This window comes from Barbus barbus (assembly GCF_936440315.1).
Source record: "Barbus barbus genome assembly, chromosome: 26".
In the NCBI taxonomy this organism is placed as follows: Eukaryota; Metazoa; Chordata; class Actinopteri; order Cypriniformes; family Cyprinidae; genus Barbus; species Barbus barbus.
Genome location: NC_136754.1, coordinates 5,357,583 through 5,380,958, shown reverse-complemented (window position 1 = coordinate 5,380,958; position 23,376 = coordinate 5,357,583). Strand labels below are relative to the sequence as shown.

Genomic DNA, 23,376 nt, shown 5'->3' with positions numbered 1-23,376 from the left:
TAAATTGCAAAGCAATGAACATGTTGAGGTTTAAATGCACTTGAAAACATCACAAATATTTAGTTGGTTTTTGTTGACAAGGAATTTACTCTGTACTAAAGCTAGTTTTCATTGTACAGATGCATTTGCGTTTAAATCGATTGCGTGCATTGATAGTTTGCTATTGATCTGCATGACTTTGATGGAAAGCCCACTGGGGAAGAGATGGAGAGCTACCTTAATAATGCATGGAAGCATTACAAAGACTTCTGTTGTTTTATTTTAGAGTGATTGATTTACTAAAGTACCAATATACCATCTGTACATGGACTGTTTAGCTGGAGCACAGTGAAAATGATTACTTATATAGTACAGTGGACTGTTTCTGGTTTGTGTTTTTCCAGTGTTCTATCTGATAACATTGTAATTTAGATGTGGAGACAATAGCTCTTACATAAATGTGTTTGTGAAAATTTTTTGTGAGTGTGTAATGTGTCTGAAAACACATTCTTAAGTTGTTTTCTTAAGTCTTAACTGATCCTTTTTTTTTCTTTTATCTACTAAACTAAAGAACTAAACTAGAACTAAAGATCTGAAGCGTGAAATGGTGTGCGTGTAATACTCGTGTACTTCAATAGGGGGCAGTAAAAAGAATAGTTCTCTCTCCAGCTCATGCTCTTCCATGCAATAGACAGATATATGTTTAGAATAGCATACTAATTCTTTAATATATAGTGTGTATACTCAAATACGATAGTATGCCCCTAACTGATGTATTACATCGGTTAACAAAACAAAACAACAACAAAAAAACAAAACAATAATGTATGCCATGACATACTGTTGACTGTGCTGCCTAAAATAAAGATGCTTTTACTGCATGACTGGAAAAAAAAGCTATTTAACATTTGTGACCCTGGACCACAAAACCAGTCTTAAGTCGCTGGTGTATATTTGTAGCAATAGCTGAAAATACACTGTATGGGTCAAAATTATTGATTCTTCTTTTAGGCCAAAAATCATTAGGATATTAAGTAAAGATCATGTTCCATGAGTATAGTTTGTAAATTTCTTACCGTAAATGTCAAAACTTGATTTGTGATTAGTAATATGCATTGCTAAGAACTTAATTTGTACAACTTTAAAGGTGATTTTCTCAATATTTAGATTTTTTTTGCACCCCCAGATTCCAGATTTTCAAATAGTTAGGTCAGATATTGTCCCATCCCAACAAACCATAAATCAATGGAAAGCTTATTTATTCAGCTTTCAGATGATGTATAAATCTCAATTTTGAAAAATGTATATTTAAGGTCCAGGGTCACATTTAGCAATTTGCCAGATTGTCTCTTATGTGCTTCAAGGTTGCATTTATTTGATCAAAAGTAGTCAAGTCACTATTATTTGTATAGCACTTTTAACAATGCAAATTGTGTCAAAGCAACTTTACATCAGCTTGATATAAAGCTGGGTGGCTTTATATCAGCTTTACAGTATTTAGACGGGGAAATAGTGCGTCGAAATAGCGTCATTCTCCTCTGGCCAGACAAAATCAGAAGATTAAATCTAGGCTGCAGCAGAGTCAGATTATGCAAAGGACTCATCTGGTTCCTGTGGGTTTTTCCCGATAGCTGTCTAAGAAGACACGGTCTTCACTAGGGATCTGTCTCTGGAACTCATCTAGTTGTCCTGGTCTCCGCTGACGTTCAGGGCTATAGAGGTCATCTCTAGGTGCTGATCCACCATCTGATCTGGATACGGACTGGATCCGGGTGGCTGCAGTGACCAACTGATCTGGATACAGTCTGGATCTGGGTGGCTACGGTGACCTCGGAATAAGAAAGAAACAGACTAATATTAGCATAGATGCCGTTCTTCTAACGATGTAACAAGTACATTGGGTGTTTTGGGAAGTGTTCCCGGTTCCGGTTGACCTAATTAGTGCAGCCTAACAATCCTTTAATGGACTTTAATCTAGATTTAAACTGGCAGTGTGTCTGCTTCCCGAACAGCGTTAGGTAGATTGTTCCAGAGTTTGGGCGCTAAATAGGAAAATGATCTCCTGCCCGCATTTGATTTTGATATTCTAGGTATTATCAAATGGCCAGAGTTTTGAGATCGCAGCGGATGTGAAGGACTATAGTGTGATAAGAGCTCACTCAAATACTGAGGTGCCAAACCATTCAGGGCCTTATAGGTAATTAGCAAGATCTTAAAATGTATACGATGTTTAATAGCCAGTGCAGTAAATTGTAAAATAATATTACAGTTTAAAACGATGTAATAGATAAATAATATTTTAAAAAATAATGATTTAATCCTGTAATGGCAAAGCTTAATTTTTAGCATCATTACTTCAGCTTTCAGTGTCCTTCAGAAATCATTCTAATATGCTCATTTGCTGCTTTCAATGGAAAATATTAAACCTTTTGCAACATTATAAATGTTTTTGCTATGACTTTTGATCAGTTCAATGCATCAATTCTGTCTATCTCTTGATGTAGAGAGTCGAGTTTAAATGTCCCCTAGCTTTGTCCATGCATTCTCAGGAATGTGTTTTAAATCCAGTGCTGGAAATAGTGCCTCAGAATGACTATAGATAGAACGGGAGAGATGCAGTGACATCATCCGCTGCATCTAAATGATTAGTGTGTGTACAGTATATGCGTGTGTGTGTGTGATGGTGTGTGTCAGCCCACAAATGGGAGGCCTGGGTTTCGCTTCCGAAATTCCAAAATAATTGAGAACACATCTCAGTGGATTTTCACCTCCACACACACTCACCCTCATTACAGTGTTATCTGGAGCTCATTGACTGCTGTATGCCGCTGACCTGTGCAGCATTAGGAGGGAAACAGTGAAAGTGTAAGAGACGTTAAAAACACCGGGACGAGTTCAAAGAGCAGGAAGTTCTCTGCATGGGGCGTCACCGCTGACCAATTAAAGCCACATTCGCAGGGTCGTCACACACACTCGGACAAGCTTTAGTGTGTGTGAGTGTGTGTTAGTGTCTTGCTTCATGCTTCAGGGAAAAGGCTTTAATAGTGACCAGGCAGAGCTGGTGACCATGTTTAAGAGACTGGGGGCAGATTTACCAGTAAATGTTCCCATAAACAGCCACTTCCTTCAGTTAATTTAGAGCTATAACGGGCTCATCCAGGAATCTCATGCCTTTTTTCCCCCATATTCCTGTACTCTCACTCGCTTGTTTGTCTACTTTACAGTTTACAGAGGGTTTCTTGTTTATTTAGGGTGAATTCACAAAGAATGATCTTCATTAATGTGTGCACTATCGTTCAGATTTTTTTGAACGAAGTCAGAAGAAGCCTCTTATGCTCACCAAAGCTGCATTTATTTGATAAAAATAGTCAAAATAGGCATATTTATGAAATGGTGTATTGGCATATTGTGCATTATAATTTAAAATCACTGTTTTCTATTATTTAAATACATTTTAAAGTGTCATGTATTTCTTGATGTTAAAGCTGAATTTTCAGGATCATTACTCCAGTCTTCTGTGTCACATGATCCTTCAGAAATCATTCTAATATGTTGATTTGGTTCTCAACAAACATTCCTTAATATTATCAATGTTAAAAATAGTTTTTATGCACAATATTTATGTCTTCTTTCCAAGATTCTTTAATGAAACGAAGGTTCAAAAGAGTTTTCTTTCTTTTTTTTTTTAGATTTAGAGCATATATTTGAAATAGAAATATTTTGTAACGATGTAAAAGTCATTACTATCACTTTTGATTAATTTAATGTCTCCTTGTTTAAAAAAAACGTACTGACCCCAAACTTTTAATTGGTAGTGTATGTGCGTTTTATAATGCTGTCTGCGTTGTTTTGGGACCTGATTAACTGTACAAACTAGATCATGGCACAAACACATCCACAAAATTCAATATTTTGAAAAATGTCTCTGGGGTTTCGGTCCATACAATGAAAGCCAATGGGATCCAGTGTTGTTTTGGACTCTAATGACTTTCTTTATATGGACAACAACAACTGAAACATTCTTCAAAATATCATCTTTTGTGTTCCACATGTAGGTTTGGAACGACATGACGGTCTATAAATCATGACAGAATTTCCATTCCTGGGTGAATGTATTATTGAAGTTGTACATTTTTAGCTTCTCACAGTGTCTTGACTCTTAATGCTTGTAGCTAGGTTTGTGCATGATGATAATGCTGTTCCTCGTCATTTGATGAATTCCCACAGCCACGTCCCGAACCACAGCACATCTGTTCATTTTGCTGAATTATTGCTGAATGATCTGCTTCCACTGGAAGAAATGCCCCCACAATGATTAGAAAGTACATAAGGGAATCTGATTCACAAAGGCTCTAAATAATTTCTTGTTTCCAGTAGTTTAGGAGTAGAGTGGAGTAATTATAATTTCCTCAATAGAGATCAGAATTTTATTTGTGTGTTTCATTGCACTGCCCAACCGAATAAGAGGTGTGTTTCTTCCACACCCTGCCTGGTCTGTGGAGGGCGACTTGTAACGAGCCCCAACACAAATAATAACAGACCGAATCAGTCTTATCTTACTTCAGAGACACTCTCCACCTTTCAGTCACCCTTCTTTTTTATCCCGGCATGCTCAGTGTGTGTGTGTATGTGTGTACACCCTTTTGCATAACATTTATGGAGAGAGTTATTGATATTGCACTCAATATCACACAACATGCATATCTGCTACTGTTCAATGCAGAAAGATTGACACTTTGAGTCATGTGTGTGTGACCTCAGTGCCATGTCCTTTTCTCTTGAGGAACAAGAGACACATACACACACGCACGCATGATGCAGCTGTTGGCCACATGGGCATCTGTCCCTGCTACTGGCAGACACAGTCTGCTTTCCCATCATCCCTTGGGGCAGCAGGCTTGTCTTTGGCTCTGTTTTGTGGTTCGTGCTCATCCTCTCACACTCCCTGATCTTTCCATCTCTATAGGATTCCTTCTCTTCACATCTCTGTCTATTTTAAGCATTGTATGTCTCATTTTATTTGGCACGTCTCCCGTCTGTATTGATTGGCATCCGTTTCAGCACAGATGTGTGTTTGGCACCGCCTGCAGGTCTGTCTCTGTGTCTAAAGTGTTATTTATGGATTTAAATGGACACTTTTTAATTCAAACATTTCCTGATCCTGTTGGGTTATTTTCCCTGTTTTTCTTCATCAGAGACTGGTGGTCCACAGGTGAACTCATCTAATGTCTTTTAGTTTTCTCTGTGAGTCTGGGCAAGGCACAAAAGATTGGATCCAAACAACCTTCTAGTAACCAGATGGGCACATTAAATAACACAATGACCGAGTCATTAGCAGACTGCCAACTAACTTTGTGCCACAGCCTGAGATCAGTGCATGTCGCCGGCTAAAACAAAACTGAGGCGTTGAGTCTTTTAATTGGGATTCTTGGTAACAATAATTGTTCTAATGATCGTATATTCATCTGAGATACATGACTTGTGTTTTTGGAGTTCCTGTATAGTTCAGCTCTTTTGTAAAACTACCTGTCTTGCCATATTGGCTAGATGCCTTTTCAGTTAAACCTTAGGCTAAGAAGCTATGTTTGTATATTTTCTTGAAATAAAAATATGGCATGAAAAATTATTAGATATAGATAGATAAAGATATATCTATCCTAGATGGAAAGATATAGATTGATGATAGATAGGCTACAAAGATGAATGAATAGTTAGCTAGAGAGATAGATAGATAGATAGATAGATGGATGCATAGATAGATAGATAGATAGATAGATAGTTGGTTAGAAGGATGGATGGATAGATAGACAGATAGATGGATGGATAGTTAGTTGGTTAGACGGATAGATGGATGGATGGATGGATGGATGGATGGATAGATAGATAGAATGGTTAATTGGATGTATTGGTTATAGGTTGATGGATGGATGGATAGATGGTTAGATATAGATACAGTAGATAATAGACAGATGATGAATGGATAGATAAATGTATGCTTGGTTGGATAGATGGTTAGTTAGATAATAGATGGACAGATGATGGATAGATGCATAGATAGCTGCTAGATAGATGTATAGATGATTAGATGGGTGGACGGCTGGTTTCATTTTAGTTAGAAAATGAAAAAAGGTGGATGAGTTGATTCTTTATTCTGGTCTCAAGACTTGGCTTTGACATCTCGCTTCAGATGAATGTCACCCTCAGTCAAGCACAAATCCTTTCAATGCAGCTCATCCTCAGCGGTGTCTGATTGCTGTTTTCTGTCTGGTTTGTCCTCATGCAGGCAGGCTGCCATTGTGTCTCTGTTCTGAGACTGAGAAAGATGTATGGAGGACAATAGAGCTGTCCGTTCCACAGGCAGCGGAGCGGCATATTCTGAGAAAGTTAGAGAACTCAGAGTTTGTAATTTCCATGTCTGTGTCATGGCTCTCTCTGCCAGTTTATCGCGCTCCAAACCTCTAATTTATCCAGATCAGATTTGCACATTCTAGTGGTTCTCATTCACTCTCTGCCGCCCCATTAATTACAGAGCAGCTCTGCTGTTTGCAATCTAAGATCTTGTTTCTTTTTTTTTTCTTCCCTCTCTCACACAAGTACTCTTTTTTTTTTTTTACAGTTTATTTTTTTTATTTACTTTTTGGTTTGATTTGCTTTAAAACATGAGAAGATGAAGTTCTACACTCTTAATGGGTTTTTAATGGGTCTTTGCAGCTTTTCACTGTAAGGTTACTGAGTTGGATGCTTTTTGATGTTATGTTATAGGTTCTCCAGGTACAGACAATTGGTTCCTGGAATCTGTCAAAACTAAATTTGAATTCTCCTGGTTTTCTGAAGACCAAATAGAATGTTCTTCTATGGCATCATAAGGCTTGAAGAACATTTTCGATCAGTTAATCTTTAACATAATTTCCCAAAATGGTCAGCTTCTGTTTTGCATGTTTTACTTTTTTTCTTCTTTTCTTATGACCAGAAGCATTTACATGGGCATTTCATGCTCAACCATCATTAATTTTCAAAGCTTTTGGAATCATCTGTTTCCATGAAACTCTGGGAGTGCAGTGATTATAGGATGTTTACAATGCTGAGTTGCTTCATGCTGGGAACCAGACTGCATCCTGTCAGAGTTGCTTTTTATGTGTTTATTTTTTGCAGTTTTATTGTTTATTGTTTACTTTTTTTTTACCAAAAAGTTGGTTTTTATTTGCATCGTTGAGTATGTTTATTCTGTATATAGGGCTGTCTGAGCTGTTTATGTTTATTAGATTGTGTTTATTGAAATTTTTCCATTTGTTTAGTTTTCATTCATTTTTGTTTTGTTATTTTTAGTTTTGATTCGGTTTTATTTTTTCAGTTTATTTCGTTTTTAGTTTTTTTTTTCAGGGTTGATGATTTTAATGCAGTAACTAATTGAAATGTTTAACAACATTTACTCTCTTAGGGCTGCCTAGCTTTATCACCATCCAGTAGCATGTGCATGATTAATGGAGCAGGTTAAAGGTCAATTTTTTTTGTACCATGAAGCTAAAATAGATTTTTTGTGAAATATTTTTTTTTTTCAGTTAGTTTTGCAGTCACCAAAGTCTATTTTCATTTAGGTGCATTTATTTATTCATTTTTTTGTTTACTATATATATTTTTAATATATATTAAAAATAGAAATACACTTTTTTTCAGTTTTCGATGATTCTTAAATACGTTTTAGTGTCAAACGAAATGGAATGTTGCAATTGTTTATTGCAACCTGGTCTCATGACATAAATGTACCTGGGTGCACTTTTTAGTGAGACCGTTTTACGCACCTTACTGCACGTTTCGCCGCAGTTTCAAAGAGAAATGTCCACTGAGTGGCGCTAAAACATGGGTTCAATATGTAAACCCTGGCACGTTTTTATTACGTTGATATAGGTACGCATTGCTTATTACGTTGCTTCAGGTACGTATTGTGACGGTTCAGAATTCAAATATCCGGGGACCGTCGCTAAAAATGAATGCTCTATTCATGTTGGAAATATGCCCTACACCAAACCCAAGCCTAAACCTACCCGATAGTGTTGACAAATGCAAAACTGATCTAAAAACACTTTTGTTGATGCAACCATGCTATTTGAACTTCCTTATATGCAGATTTGAACGGTTTTGTCTCTTCACCTCTCAAGTACGTCTCTGTACTCCATGAGCTACCGAACAAACGTACCCTCTATGAAAACCCATAGATATGAAGCTGGATATGTGTGATGCTAACATTCAAAAGCATCAGTTTTCAAATTTCCTAGCATATTGGGGAAGTCGTGGCCTAATGGTTAGAGAGTCGGACTCGTAATCGAAAGGTTGCGGGATCGAGTCCCCGGCCGGCAGGGATTGTAGGTGGGGGGAGTGAATGTACAGCGCTCTCTCCACCCTCAATACCACGACTGAGGTGCCCTTTAGCAAGGCACCGAACCCCCAATTGCTCCCCGGGCGCCGCAGCATGGCTGCCCACTGCTCTGGGTGTGTGTTCACGGTGTGTGTGTGTGTGTGTGTGTGTGTGTGCATTTGTTCACTACTCACTGCTGTGTGTGTGCACTTGGATGGGTTAAACGCAGAGCACCAATTTCGAGTATGGGTCACCATACTTGACAATACGTCACGACTTTACTTTACTTTACTTTAATATTGTTTTGAAGTCATAACATGATATTCTTCAAGTAATTAGACCCTATCTGGCCATGAGACCAGGCAGGGTTATTTATTTTAGTTCACATCTAACACTTTATTGAAGATTTTTTTTAAACTCTCTTTGGAGAAAACAAATGTGGCCGGCCTCTATTAACATAATCTCTTCATACTTCTCTTTCTGAGAGAGAGAGCAGATTACAGTGATGCAGAATGATCCTGCAATAAAGGATGTCCAGACTAGAGCAAATGCTAGTTGTTGAATCAATAGAGAGTGTTCAGTAAGGATGATTCTTGCTCTTCTAACTCTCTCCTCTGGGTCACGCCCAGGGATTATAGGCTTTCTTAGTGCACCATCATTAAGAGAAAGAGAGTGTGAGCCTTTCTCTGTGAGACATCATATTAAAGCAGCAAAAGATTACCTGTTTGTATGATTGGTGATCTTCAGTTGGGAGTATGAAGCAACTCTTCTAGTCTTTCGGATATCTTGGGAGCTGGTACATCAGTCTGTCCTTCACAAGATGGTATCGTGTCAAAAGTTATAGCTGTAAAAGACAATAATCAAATGAGACATGAGTGTGAGAGGTGTGATATTAGATGCATGCTGAATTCTATAAAATAAATGCATGTAGAAATCAAATAGATTTTTGATGGCAACATGTTTACAGCATTGAAACTGATTTATTGGAAAACTTTGAGAAGCTTATTTTGCAATTCAGTAACTCAATTCCACAATGACTCCTCCATTGTGGCCTTGGGAAAGGCTCTTTAGTGTTAGTTTGTGTGGTTGGTAGATCATAACATTGCTTAATTTCATGCATTAGAAATCATTTTAATCATATTTATCGCTCTAATCCAATATTAAAAAGAGCACCCACACAAAATTCTTTTAATGTTCACAGTCACACGCACAACTCCATACGCATACAGTATTTCTTCTGTTTGTGTTCTCATCACATCTTAAAATTGGGCGATGAATAATGTATTTTTAGTGTGTGGGTTGAAACGATTCACGCTTTCAGAAATAATACTGGCAAATTTTTTGGAACAGGATGATAATAAGAGAGAGAAAGAGGTATACTGCTCTTATAATTATATGGCTTGTGTGTGTGCAGGTGTTCAGGACTTTAGGGAAGCTGTTAACTTTCCTTTATGAACTGATAATTCTTCTTTTTTTATCATTTGATTTTTCTTCTCCACTTTTGTCCTAATAACTCCTCTCTGTTCTGCTCCTCCTTTCACCCCGTGGCTTGTCTATTGCAGTAATTCAGTCCTGAATGGACGCTTCATTAGTGCAGTAGCTGCTGCTCCTGAACACAGAGGTGCCAGGAATAACTGTGTCAGCTCACTCAGTCATTTTAGTAATTTTTATGTGCTTTTATTTTAGTTTTGTAATGTTTCTGTTTAGCATTAATTTATCCTCCTGAGACCCAGTTATGGAGTTTTTGCCTCTGTAGTGGACATTCTATTTCAGTGAATTTCTCTGAGACCTCACATGTCACAGTTGTAAGTCTGGATGTCCTGTACAGAGCACATTCAGGGCTTTATAGAGATACTAAATGATTGGAAGTTTCACCAGGACCACACCCTCTCCTAGGTCTTTAAAGATGGCTAAATTTAATTTAGTGAAACTTTTTACATTCTTATGGAAATATGATTATATTTTGTAATTGTCATTTAATCTGAATAATTTTCTAATTGTTTGCAATAGAGCAACATCTCAGGAAAATGTTATGGGTTTTTAAATTCAAATATGACTTCCTGTTATGAAACAGGATATCATTTCATTCATAGCCACTGTAGAGGACACCAGGACTAAAAGCATGTTTATTGTGCATTTTAGTAACAGAGTAGTAAGACATAACAATTGAACAGGAAAATAAATTATATATCTATTTTGTTATGAAATATTAGATATTATTATGAAAATCTGGCCAATTATTACTCCCATTCTGACAATTATTTTTTCAACATGCTGTCCCAACAGCAACCCATTAATATGCAAATTAAATACACTGTGTTTAATGGGAAAACCAGTTTATGGACATTTTTACACACATATTTCATAAAACAAAATGGTATATCAAATCATTTTGTTATATATTTTATAACATAGTTGAGAATCATCCTTAAACAAAGTTTAGAAGAAAAAAAATTCTGAAACCTAAAAATGTATTGGTGATATAAAAAAAATCACATTGTTTTTGCCTTTTTGATGTCTATTCATGCCATTTTATTTTTATAAAAACTATAGCGTCCTCTACAGAGGACATATAATAAAATATGAATAAAATATAATTTTTCAAAAATGTTAATTTTCCATTTTTTTCTAATGCTCTAAACAATGTAATGACATGAAAAAATACTAAATTCACAAACCTTTTTTTTTTTGGGGGGGGGGGGGGGGTCTCAGGAGGATATTTAGTTTTAGTCATTTTCATGCTTCAGCTTAAACATTTTGTAGTTAATTATTAATGCCATTTTTCAGGTTTTTCTTCTAATATTCATATTTATTACAACTTTATTTGAATTATCGAAATTCAATTTAAATAGTTCTAGTTTTATGTATGCAGACCTCACCACCAACCTGTAGAAACAGCAGACATCATTTAAACCCCCCAAAACAACTATTGTTTATATACTCTTATAGTAATTAATAATTTTATATTTTCAGTTTTGTTTTGTGCTGTTTATAACAGTGTGTTTAGCTTTTTTTTCTTTTTTTTTTTTTTCAGTTTTAGTAAATTTAGTACTCCACCTTATTTCAGTTAGTTGCCAAGTTAATATTTCTTTCTTTCTTTTTTGTTCGTTCATTCATTCATTCATTCATTCAAGGGGACCTAACACACAGTTTCACCCAATCTCATGTTAATCTTGAGTACATATAGAGTAGTACTGCATCCTTTATATCTCCAAAAAGTCTTTAGTTTTATCATATTTATAAAAGAAAGATACAGCTTTACGATTCTCTCCGGAAAAAGCCGAGCTCCTGGAGGCACGCCATGGGCGGAGCTAAAGAGTGAAGAGCACTTGAGCGCGGATCGCGAACAAAACAGAGACATTTGATGCCGTTTCACTTACCGTCTGCAGTTCTGAATCATGACCGGGATCTTTTATAGCTGGGACGGCTCCATCTTACAGTATTAAACGATGTGCAAATCCAGCGTCGAACTGGGCCTTGTTTATAAAACGTTCGTCAACAAACACACTTGAGAAACTCCATTTCTGTCCAGGAAAAACAAACCGTATCCACCATAGACATATAGACGCCCTATTCGACCGCTCCAGGCACGTAGATGTGGTCGCCATCTTGGAACGGTATTTTTGACGTCATTCACCACACTGTAGGTTCGCAGAGAGCCGTTGAGCCGTTCTGTGCAGGACTGTGGCATCTTTCGAATATTCAGTGCTTACTATGGTGAATGACGTCAAGTTCACCGCTGCAATATGGCGGACAGCTTACGTATAGCGGCCCATAGAAAAAGTCACTAATGAGGCATCTAGTATATCTATGGTATCCACTGTTCACGTAACGGTGGGTTCTTTTGGGAAGCTGAACAAGGTTATCTTTCCCTCACAACCAAAAACACACTTCTTCAGAAACATTCTTGTCCTGTGACATTGAGTCCTGTGCAGTGCTGCCGAATGAAGCGCATTAAAGGGCTCGCTCTCACTCTGGGGTGCGTTTCCCGAAAACAACTATGGTCACAACTTCGGCCCTTACCAATAGAGTTCAATGGAACTAACGACCATAGTTAGCTAACGATGATTTTGGGAAACGCACCCCTGGTCGATGCGTGCACGGGTGCGTTCTTCTGGGAGAAATGCCCATATAAGGAGTTTCACCGTCGTTTACGTCAGCAAGAGCCACGATCGAAAAAAACTCTCCGAAACTTGTACGAACCCGGAACTGAGATTTTTGGCACAGAAAAACTCTGTTATACGTCCAAATAGTTTTTTTTTAAACCTTGTCCATGCTTAGCATGAGAATCCAACTCTTTAACAGTGTAAATAACTATGAATGCTTGAAACAGCATTGTACCCCCCCCCCCACCTTTAACAATAACAACTCTGACCTCAGTGCAAACCTTCAGGAACAATGGACCCCAACAAATACCCTCAAGAACAACAAACCTCAAAATAGACCTTTAAGAGCAATCTTTACACAAACCTTCAGCCATGAAGTGCCTCAAAAAGCACACTCTGCCTCACACTCACCCCAGCTTCATCTCCGCTTTCTTTTCCAGGTTGTCCTCATTCTCTTTGGGTCATCCTTTCTTCTCCTTTGTCTTTCTCTCTGACTTTCTCTTATATCTTTATCTCTTTAATCCTCCCTTTGGTCTCACCTTCATCAGGTATTCTCAAACCTTTCCTGTTATCTCCACTATATTTTCTTTATATTTTCTCTGTACTGTTCACTTTTCCTCCGACTAAATAATTTTGTTTATTGCACCTCACATTCACTCCGAATTGTCAGGCTTCTTTCTCATTTGGCAATTAGCAAGTATTCTCTGCTAATAATAGATCTCTCATCCCTGTTCTTGTAGTAGCTATGTAAGCAGTTCAGTCACATTTCTCTATGGTTTCTACAAGACTCTAATTAGCCTCATTTCTAACCCTCAGTTACAGGCTATCTTTTATCTATTATTATTCTAAAGCCGTGTTTTCTCCCCCACTGTCTCATCAATATTTTCAAATATATCCTCCCCTCCCTTCCCACAGCACACACACCAGCAATTAGACTTTATAATGTCCCATATCTGGCAGGGGATCTAGAAGTCCAGGCCGTATTGATGCTCTAAGCTGTCAGGACAGTATGTCGTCCATGTCATGGTAAAGCCAAACAGTAGATTGACGATTTAAGCTTCCAAGGGACCTCAACCAAAAGTTAATTCTGATGGGGCTTCATGGTGCAAATAACAGCTGGTCTCTTAATGTTTTTGTCTTTCTCCTTCTCTTTCTCTCAGTTATACTGCAAGAGTGGTGGGCAATGGAGTTCGTGCTCAAAGGCAGAATCCAGAAGTAAGGGTCAGAGGTGCTGACCCTGTGCTTATGGATGTCAAAAACAAACTCGAGCTCTTCAACATGGTAAGGAATATTATGATTTGGTGACACTACATCTACATCTTAAAGGGATAGTTCACCTAAAAATACAAAATTCTCTTATTTACTCATTTACATCCTTTCTATTGTGAAACACACAAGTATTTTAACATATCATCTTTATTTTATAAGGAAGTCTTAACATATCTTCTTTATTCTATAAGGAAGTCATACAGGTTTGGAATCTGAAAATCATACAAAATACATTGTTACCTTTGTTTAATAGCAATACGTTATAAAATTAAATAAATATAAACAGTATATACAGTTGAAGTCAAAATTTTACATACACCTTTCAGAATCGGCAACATGTTAATTATTTTACCAACATAACAAGGATCATACAAAATGCATGTTATTGTTTATTTAGTACTGAACTGAATAAGACATTTCACATAAAAGATGTTTACATATAGTCCACAAGAGAAAATAATAGTTGCATTTATAAATCCTTCAGGTCCCACAAATTCTTTGGTTTTCCAGCATTTTTGTTTATTTGAACGCTTTCACGCCCCGGCTCTTAATACATGGTTTTTCCTTCTGGAGCATCACTGAGCGTTTGAACTTTCTGTAATAGTTGCAAATGAGTCCCTCAGTCGTCCTCAGTGTGAAAAGATGGATCTCAAAATCATACAGTCATTGTTGGAAAGGGTTCAAATACACAAAAATGCTGGAAAACCAAAGAATTTGTGGGACCTGAAGGATTTTTCTGAAGAACAGAAGGCAATTTAACTGTTCAGGACAAACAAGGGACTCATGAACAACTATCACTAAACAAAAAAAAACACAGCTTTGGATCGTTCAGGTAACAACACAGTATTAAGAATCAAGTGTATGTAAACTTTTGAACGGGGTCATTTTTATAAATTCAACTATTATTTTCTGTTGTGGTCTATATGTAAACATCTTTTATGTGAAATATCTTATTCAGTTCAGTACTAAATAAACAATAACATGCATTTTGTATGATCCTTGTTATGTTGGTAAAATAATTAACATTTTTCAGATTCTGAAAGGTGTATGTCAAATTTTGACTTCAACTGTATGTATGTATATATGTGTATATATATATGTGTGTGTATATAAATATAAATAAATAAATATATATATATATATATATATATATATATATATATATATATATATATATATATATATATATATATATATATATATATATATATATATATATATATATATAAATATTCACTAGTAATTGCTTAAAATTGATTACTAATTGATTAATTGGTAAATATGTTAGATCACACTTTATTTTAAGATCCAATTCTCACCATTAACAAAGCAATAACTATGACCTGTGCCTCAATAAACTCCCAATTTGCTAATAGTTAGTAGTTGTTAAGTTTAGTTATTGGGCAGAATTAGGCATGTAGATTATGGTCATGCAGAATATGTGCTTTATAAGTACTAATAAACAGCCAATATGTTAATAATAGGCATGCTAATAAGCAACTAGTAATAGTGAGAATTGGTCCCTATACTAAAGTGTTGCTGTACTGTATGTGATTTCAAACATTCAACCAACTCTGATTTGGGAAATTATGTTCACATAATCCATTTTTTATACCAAATTAGAAATCAATTCGATGAGTGTGATGATCTTAAAACTTGTAAACAGAAGCAGGGTTATTATCGTCTGGTTCCGCATCAGACAGTGTTGTTGGCCTGCTGGAAGCAGTCTGAAGAAATGTGCTGATTAGTACCTTATTCACTTTTACTTGTTAAGATAAAGCATTGATTTTATTACTATATATTAATGTGAATAATAATAATAATGCAATATTACTGTAGTATTTTTTGTTCTTTTTCAAAGATTGTTCTGTTATGAGTAGTAGTAGTAAAAATAATAATAATAATAATACATTCTTGAATAGGAAATAGACATACAGGAAATATCACGCAGAATAGAAAATGGTATTATTTTACTAAAATTCAGCTGCTGTTCAAAAAAGTGATCAGTTATTACAAATCAAAGCACTTTTTTAAAATAACATTGTTTATTATATGTGATTAATTTTCTTGTTTTTGCATGCATTGAACTTGTATGATAAAAGAAATCCCAACTTTTCCAGCGCTACTCACATCAGGCAGTGTTGAAGAAATGTGCTGATGTGTTCAGAAACTTTTTCCTGTTGTTGTTTGTGATGTTCTCATTCTGATAGACCTGATGGAGCAGTCATGCATTAATAGAGTGGCAGAAAACAAGGGCAGATGGTTCTTTTCAGATGTGAATTAAACAGCTCTTCAAAGTGATTCTGATGTGCTTCGAAATTAACTAACAGATGAAACTTCCTAATTAACGGCATCCAGTACAGACTCTGAGATGAGTTTTGGCTGTGGAGAAAGAGAGTTTATACATTTCACATGTGGAAGTAAGGCTGATTCTGATGGGAAGTAAAGAATTGAAGTGAGAACTGGCAGGGGCTGTAGTCTTGAGTCTGTGCAGACTGACCTAACAGAGTCATCTGACTGCCTTGTGAACTGGTGGCATCAGTAAACAATGGTGAGAACATCATGGCCTAATACACACACACACACACACACACACACACACACACACACACATACTGTATACACAAAACAGCTTTAACTCACATGGCAAACTCATGCGTCATCAACAGTATTATATGTAATTTGTATTCAGTTTGAACTATTATGAAAATAATCCAATTCATCAAAGTGATTATGATAGCTATAAATAGATTTTTAATTGAGTTATGTAGAAGTGGTTCCAGTTTATGTATTAGCATGTTATTCTCTTTTTTAAATACATCAATTTTAATCAATAATAATGTTATTTTCAGAATGTTTGAAAATAATACATGAAAATAAATACATGCATACATACATTTATAACAACAACACTATAATAATAATAATAATTATTATTATTATTGGTACTACTACTAGTATTTTTTATATTTTGTTAAATATTTTATATTATGATATATTATAATATAAAGTAATATATTTTATAATATATTTGTTTTATATTTTTATAAAAAAATATTTTGTTAAAATACAGCAGCAAGTAATTTCTTTTGCTCTATTTTTTCTTTCTTTCACTATTCGTTCACTCTTTTGCACTTTCTTTTTGACCCTCTACTTGTTAAGAATTTTATTGGCATTTACATTTTTTTTCAAGATTTTTCGAGATGACAAAATACTGTCATTAAAATGTTATTATTGTTATTAGCATTTTCTTGCATAGGAATTATACATACAAGAAATATCATGTAGAACAGAACATGGTATTATTTTATTTAAAAAAGTCAATTTCTGTTCCATCACTTATATTTGTGTTTATTTCCAACTTGTCTTTAAAATAACAGAGAAATGAAATCATAATTTCGTAAAAGGAAGTTATTACAAACACTCGTTGGTGGTTTAAAGTGAGTTCTGAGTAAAAGTGTACTATTAATCTCATAAATGGTCTTATGTAGCATGATGCTAATGTTAGCTCTAATGCACCTGCAGAACAGGTCCAATTCTTCTTCATAATGCATTTTATCATAACTTCATGTAAGGTCGCAAGAAAATGTTTTGTTGTATTTATTTAGAAATACTTTTGATAATAGTTGGGTAAATGTATGTTGGGATTGAAGCTATGTGGCTTGGTAAATGTTTTATTTCCAGTGGATGATAATGGCTGAAAAAAAAAAGAATAATAAGGATTATGTCTCATACTTTGCGGAGGTGTGAAAGGTTCTGTTTCGTTAAACTAGTTTGTCATGCATTCCTTTTTCAACACTTTTACAGGTAAATCCTAGTATTTTAATTTTGCGATTAATCATGATTAATCACAGTCCATGACTGTCCATGACTGTGATTAACGCGTTTGCATTTTTTAATCAATTGACAGCACTAGTAAAAAACCACCAGAGGAATCTGCTGTGTTAGTCTCAGCGCAGAGAAAGAATGGAAATATTGATCCTGTGTACTTTGGAGGTTTGAATGGGGAAATATGTGGTTAAATAAACTGAGAGAGTTGAAAGGAGTAGAGGTTCAGAAAACAGAGCATTTTAGATGGCAAAGTGCTGTTTTTGTTATGCTAATAGCAGGCCGGACAATGAAAGACTTTCAGAAAAAAAGATGATTTTCCCACAATCCCCTGAGGCTCTGTGTGGCAACAGTATGTCCAACTCTGCCACATGACCTTTCTTTCTTTCTTTCTTTATGCTCTTTTGTTCAATTTTCTTTTCTTTTGCTTTCTTATTTGCTCTCTGTTTTGCTTTCTCTTTCCCTCTCTTGGGCTATTTCTTTCACCATTTTTTTCAGTCTGTTTTTCAAACGTCTTTCTTTCTTTCTTTCTTTCTTTCTTTCTTTCTTTCTTTCTCTTTCTTTCTTTCTTTCTTTCTTTCTTTCTTTCTTTCTTTCTTTCTTTCTTTCTTTCTTTCTTTCTTTCTTTCTTTCTTTCACTATTTCATTCTTTCTTTCACTATTTCACTATTTCATTCTTTCTTTCACTATCTTTTCACTCTTTCGCTCACTTTTTTCTTTTGCTTTCTTATTCTCTTTCAGCCCTCTCATTTCTTTCACAATTTTTTCACTTTTTTCACGTTTTTCAAACTTCTTTCTTTCTTTCTTTCTTTCTTTCTTTCTTTCTTTCTTTCTTTCTTTCTTTCTTTCTTTCTTTTTCTTTCTTTCACTATTTCACTATTTATTTCACTTTCACTCTTTCACTATTTCTTTCTTTCTTTCTTTCTTTCTTTCTTTCTTTCTTTCTTTCTTTCTTTCTTTCTTTCTTTCTTTCTTTCTTTCTTTCGCTCACTCTTTCACTATTTCACTATTTCTTTCTTTCTTTCTTTCTTTCTTTCTTTCTTTCTTTCTTTCTTTCTTTCGCTCACTCTTTCACTATTTCACTATTTCTTTCTTTCTTTCGCTCACTCTTTCACTATTTCACTTTCTTTCTTTCTTTCTTTCTTTCTTTCTTTCTTTCGCTCACTCTTTCACTATTTCACTATTTCTTTCTTTCTTTCTTTCTTTCTTTCTTTCTTTCGCTCACTCTTTCACTATTTCACTATTTCTTTCTTTCTTTCTTTCTTTCTTTCTTTCTTTCTTTCTTTCTTTCTTTCTTTCTTTCTTTCTTTCTTTCGCTCACTCTTTCACTATTTCACTATTTCTTTCTTTCTTTCTTTCTTTCTTTCTTTCTTTCTTTCTTTCTTTCTTTCTTTCTTTCACTCTTTCACTCTTTCACTATTTCACTATTTCTTTCTTTCTTTCTTTCTTTCTTTCTTTCTTTCTTTCTTTCTTTCTTTCGCTCACTCTTTCACTATTTCTTTCTTTCTTTCTTTCTTTCTTTCTTTCTTTCTTTCTTTCTTTCTTTCTTTCTTTCTTTCGCTCACTCTTTTTTTCTTTTGCTTTCTTATTTGCTCTTTGTTTGGCTTACTCTTGCCCTCTCTTGGGCTATTTCTTTCACCATTTTTTCACTCTGTTTTTCTGTCTTTCTTTCTTTCTTTCTTTTGCAGTTTTGTTTTCTTTTGTTCTTGCTTTCTCGCTTTTTTTCTTTGCTGTTCATTCTTTTGCACTATTGGTGTTGTTTGAAACCATTATTAATGACATATTCTTTGCATCTCTTGTGTTGCATTCATAATAGTAGGATGGAACTCAATGCCTCTTAAATGATACATTTAGCATTTTTGGTAACTCATTATCTGGTTACAGTAGTTAACGGTTGACACTGATAATCACAGAGCATTAAACTGAAGTCTGGTTTGACCTACGCAGATGTAACAACTTTCACCCTCACAACTCTGACCATCCCTGATTTTGGGCCGATGTTGCGCTCCTCATATTGATATTTTAGGAGAACTGCTGAGGAGTTGGGATCCACCCACACTAATTTGTTTGTGAATGTTGCAGATTGTCTGGAGTCCTTCAATCCAGATTCATCCCAGATGGGCTGGTCTCCACCTTAGCCCACAGTTTAAGCTCATTCCTGGCTGCACTCATTGTTTGTAACTTTGCAATTTATTGCCCAAATGCAGGAAATGGCCGTCTGGAGAACTAGCAATTCAGATCGTTTCAGTTACAGTACACTGCAGGTTTATGTATTAAAATGCTTCTGAAATCCTGCATATTTGGTGAAGCAATAAAATGTCACAAATGATTCTGGTTCAGTACTGATAGGTGTTTCCTAATCTACAAACAATAAAATAAATACATAAATCTGGTCTTAACATCTATTTTCTTACTGATCTTAATCCATATTTTTTCCCCTTGTAAGATTTCCCAAATATGTTCCATCTACTAAGTATCTAATTAAATATTTTATTTTAAAATATTAAATTAAATTAAAGTATTACTTAAAAATAGGTAAATGCATTTGAGAAGCAAAATTGCGTACATTATATATGTGTGTGTACTGTGTATATTTATTATGTATATATAAATACACACATGCATGTATATATTTAAGGAAAATATGTTATGTTTATATATTAAATATATTTATATATAATATAAATCATATGAATATAAATATATACATTATATATTTAAACATACAATATATTTTCTAAATATATACTAAATATAAATGTAAATATATACATGTGTGTGTCTTTTGTATATACTTAATACAAATATGCACTACACACATATTATGTAAACAAAAACTTTTATTTTGGATGCGATTAATCGCAATTATTCATTTGACAGCACTAGTTTTTAGTTTTTATTTTTAATAAAAAAATATATAATTATTTATGAATAAATAAAATGTATGACTTTATATTTTTTGTTCTTGTTTTTATCGACATTTTTACTGGAAATTAAGACAAAAATACTGATTGCACTATATATATATATATTAGTTGAAATATTAGATTCCCTCTGTGGACGCTAAACTACACATGAAACAACCCAGCTATGGTGTGATGCCTGTAGTTCAGGTCACCAGTGGCCCACCCCTCCCGTTAAAGCTAAATAAATACGTCTAATTCCCCCGTAAATATCCCCGACAGGAATCTGGAGGACAGGCCAGCGGCACAGCTGCTTTTGGGTGTGGAGACACAATAGCATCTCTGTGCTCGGGGTGTGTGTTTGTGTGTTTCAGCACACATGTAGCATGTCATCACACTCATGAGTGTAAATGTGCTTTTCACTTTTAGAGTATCAGAATGGGCTTGTGTTGACCTGCGGCACTACTGTTCTCTAACTCCTGCTACAGCAAGTCTACTTTACTGCAGTACAGAAAACGTATTAAATGCACTGGGCGCCCTGTTTGGACGGCCAGTACATTTGGGTGGATTTTGCTCTAGAGCTACAACATCAATTAAATTAATAGCTCATCCAAATATGAAAATTCTGTCGTAAGTGTTTCACTCTCATGCTGTTCTAAACCTGTATGACTTATTCTTTTCTGCCATGGAACATGAAAGGAATAATTTAGTAAGCTGCTCCTTTCCAAACAATGAACGTAAGTGGTGACCAGGGACTGTAAAGCTCCAAAAATACTTGTAAAACCACCATAAAAATGGTCCATGAATGTCTTTGTGTGAGGAACAGTCTTTATTAAAAATTTCACGATGCACGTATTCAAATTATAAGCATGAAAATTAGGCACTTCAGAGCAGGGAACGCTTTTTGTGAATATCCACTTAAATTTTGGTCTGTCCTTAAATGTAATTTTTCATTTGAAATCTAGTGAATGAGTCATATAGACTGCATTTATGGTGCTTTTTGTCATTTTTGATTTAATTGAGTTGCATCAGTGGGAAATGACATTGTCATATGGGTTTGAGGTGAATAAACGAAGACACTAATGAACTATGCCTTTTATCCATATCACACAATGCTTACACTCACACACACTATTTGCAGTGTTAATTGTTTTAGTAATTTGCCTGATTGGGGTCAACTGTGTGTGTGTGTGTGCATGTTTATGTGGTTTATGAGGACACAAATTTGTATAATGACATGGGTATGACAGAGGTATTACAATATGAAGGTGGTTTATGAGGACACTGCTTATATCCCCGTAATTCAAAAGGCTTAAAAAACATACTAAATGGTGTTTTTTTGAAAATCTAAAAATGCACAAAGTCTCCTGTGAGGGCTAAGTTTAGGTGTAGGGTTGGTGTAGGGCAATAGTACACACAGTTTGTTCAGTATAAAACCATTACGCCTATGGAGAGTCCCCATAAACCACAAAAACCAACGTGTGTGTGTGTGTTGATCATTTACTCTGGTTTATCACTTGACATCAGTTTTTTTGTTTCTCAACAATCACTTCTCTACTAGCTCTACTAGGTGTGTGTGTGTGACCGCGGTATAGTGGTATTCTGTATCAAAGGCTCCTATCTTGTCTGAGGCCTCAGGGAGAACAGAACACACTGTTTGAAGTGGGTAGAGAGATCTACAGCTCTGTAAGGAGTTCACAGAACACTCACTGCTTGTCTGCTGTCTGTCACATATCTGACTTCACTTTGGGCATAATATCAACAACAACAGTCCAGTGATGATAAAACGGTGAGTGAACGAGCCACGTGATTGATATATGGACACCAGTGACTACACATCAGCTGAATTCATATCAATGAGCAGAGTAGACTGTAAACAGCATATACACAAATAATTTGGTGTAGGACTTTGGAACAATTTTCACTCAGAAATTACAAGTACATTTTACATGTATTTACAAATAAATGTTGATTAACAAATTGAATTAGATGTGAAATTTTGAAGTAGAAAACTTGAAATAGTATTTTCTTGCAAAACGCACTTCAGTAATCTTTGTTCTATTTACAAACTTAAAGTTTTACAGTGTATTAAGGTTAATGAAAAATTTTAGTTAGTTAGCTATAAGTTAAATAATTGTTTATTGTGATTAATATTATTAAGGAATTAAGTTATAATTTTCATAATTTTATTAAAAATAGTTTTAATCAGCATTTTGTCATCTTGTTCAATAAAAATATTTAACTTTCTTAAAATAAATTTATTTGAGAGAATTTTTTATTTTTAGTGGGTGCTTTTCAATCTGCAAGTATGATCAAGGTTAATATTGCTGATATCAGTACTGATACCTCTATTGAATGCAATTTTATTTTTTTTATTTTTTTTGCAATTTTGGATGATAAAATTGGTAACTGTAGCCGTTTAATATATTTGAAATCCATAACCTTAAACATTTAATAGGCATCTTTTAGCATTTTTGCTAATTTTAGTGGGCAGAGGGAGAAATTTGCTAGTTTATTTGCCAACAGTTTGTTTTCATAGTTTTGCATTTTAATGAGTGAAATAAGTATTTGATCTCCTATCAATCAGCAAGATTTCTGGCTCCCAGGTGTCTTTTATACAGGTAAGGAGCTGAGATTAAGAGCACACTCTTAAAGGGAGTCTCACCTTGTTACCTGTATGAAAGACAACCTGTCCACAGAAGCAATCAATCAGATTCCAAACTCTCCACCATGGCCAAGACCAAAGAGCTGTCCAAGGATGTCAGGGACAAAATTGTACAAGGCTGGAATGGGCAACAAGACCATCGCCAAGCAGCTTGGTGAGAAGGTGACAACAGTTGGTGTGATTATTCGCAAATGGAAGAAACACAAAATAACTGTCAATCTCCCTCGGACTGGGAATCCATGCAAGATGATCATGAGAACGGTGAGGAATCAA

At 35.1% G+C, this 23,376-nt stretch overlaps 1 protein-coding gene across 3 annotated transcripts in view; it reads left to right on the top strand.

Annotated features, from left to right (window-relative positions):
* LOC306845520 (glypican-5-like) overlaps positions 1 to 23,376 on the top strand; it is a 138,089-nt gene that overhangs the window by 75,332 nt on the left and 39,381 nt on the right. For all 3 annotated transcript variants that reach the window (XM_079378383.1, XM_079378382.1, XM_079378384.1), the window contains one exon: positions 13,599 to 13,719. In XM_079378383.1, coding sequence (XP_079234509.1) covers positions 13,599 to 13,719 — 121 coding nt within the window. The remainder of the gene's footprint in view (positions 1 to 13,598; positions 13,720 to 23,376) is intronic.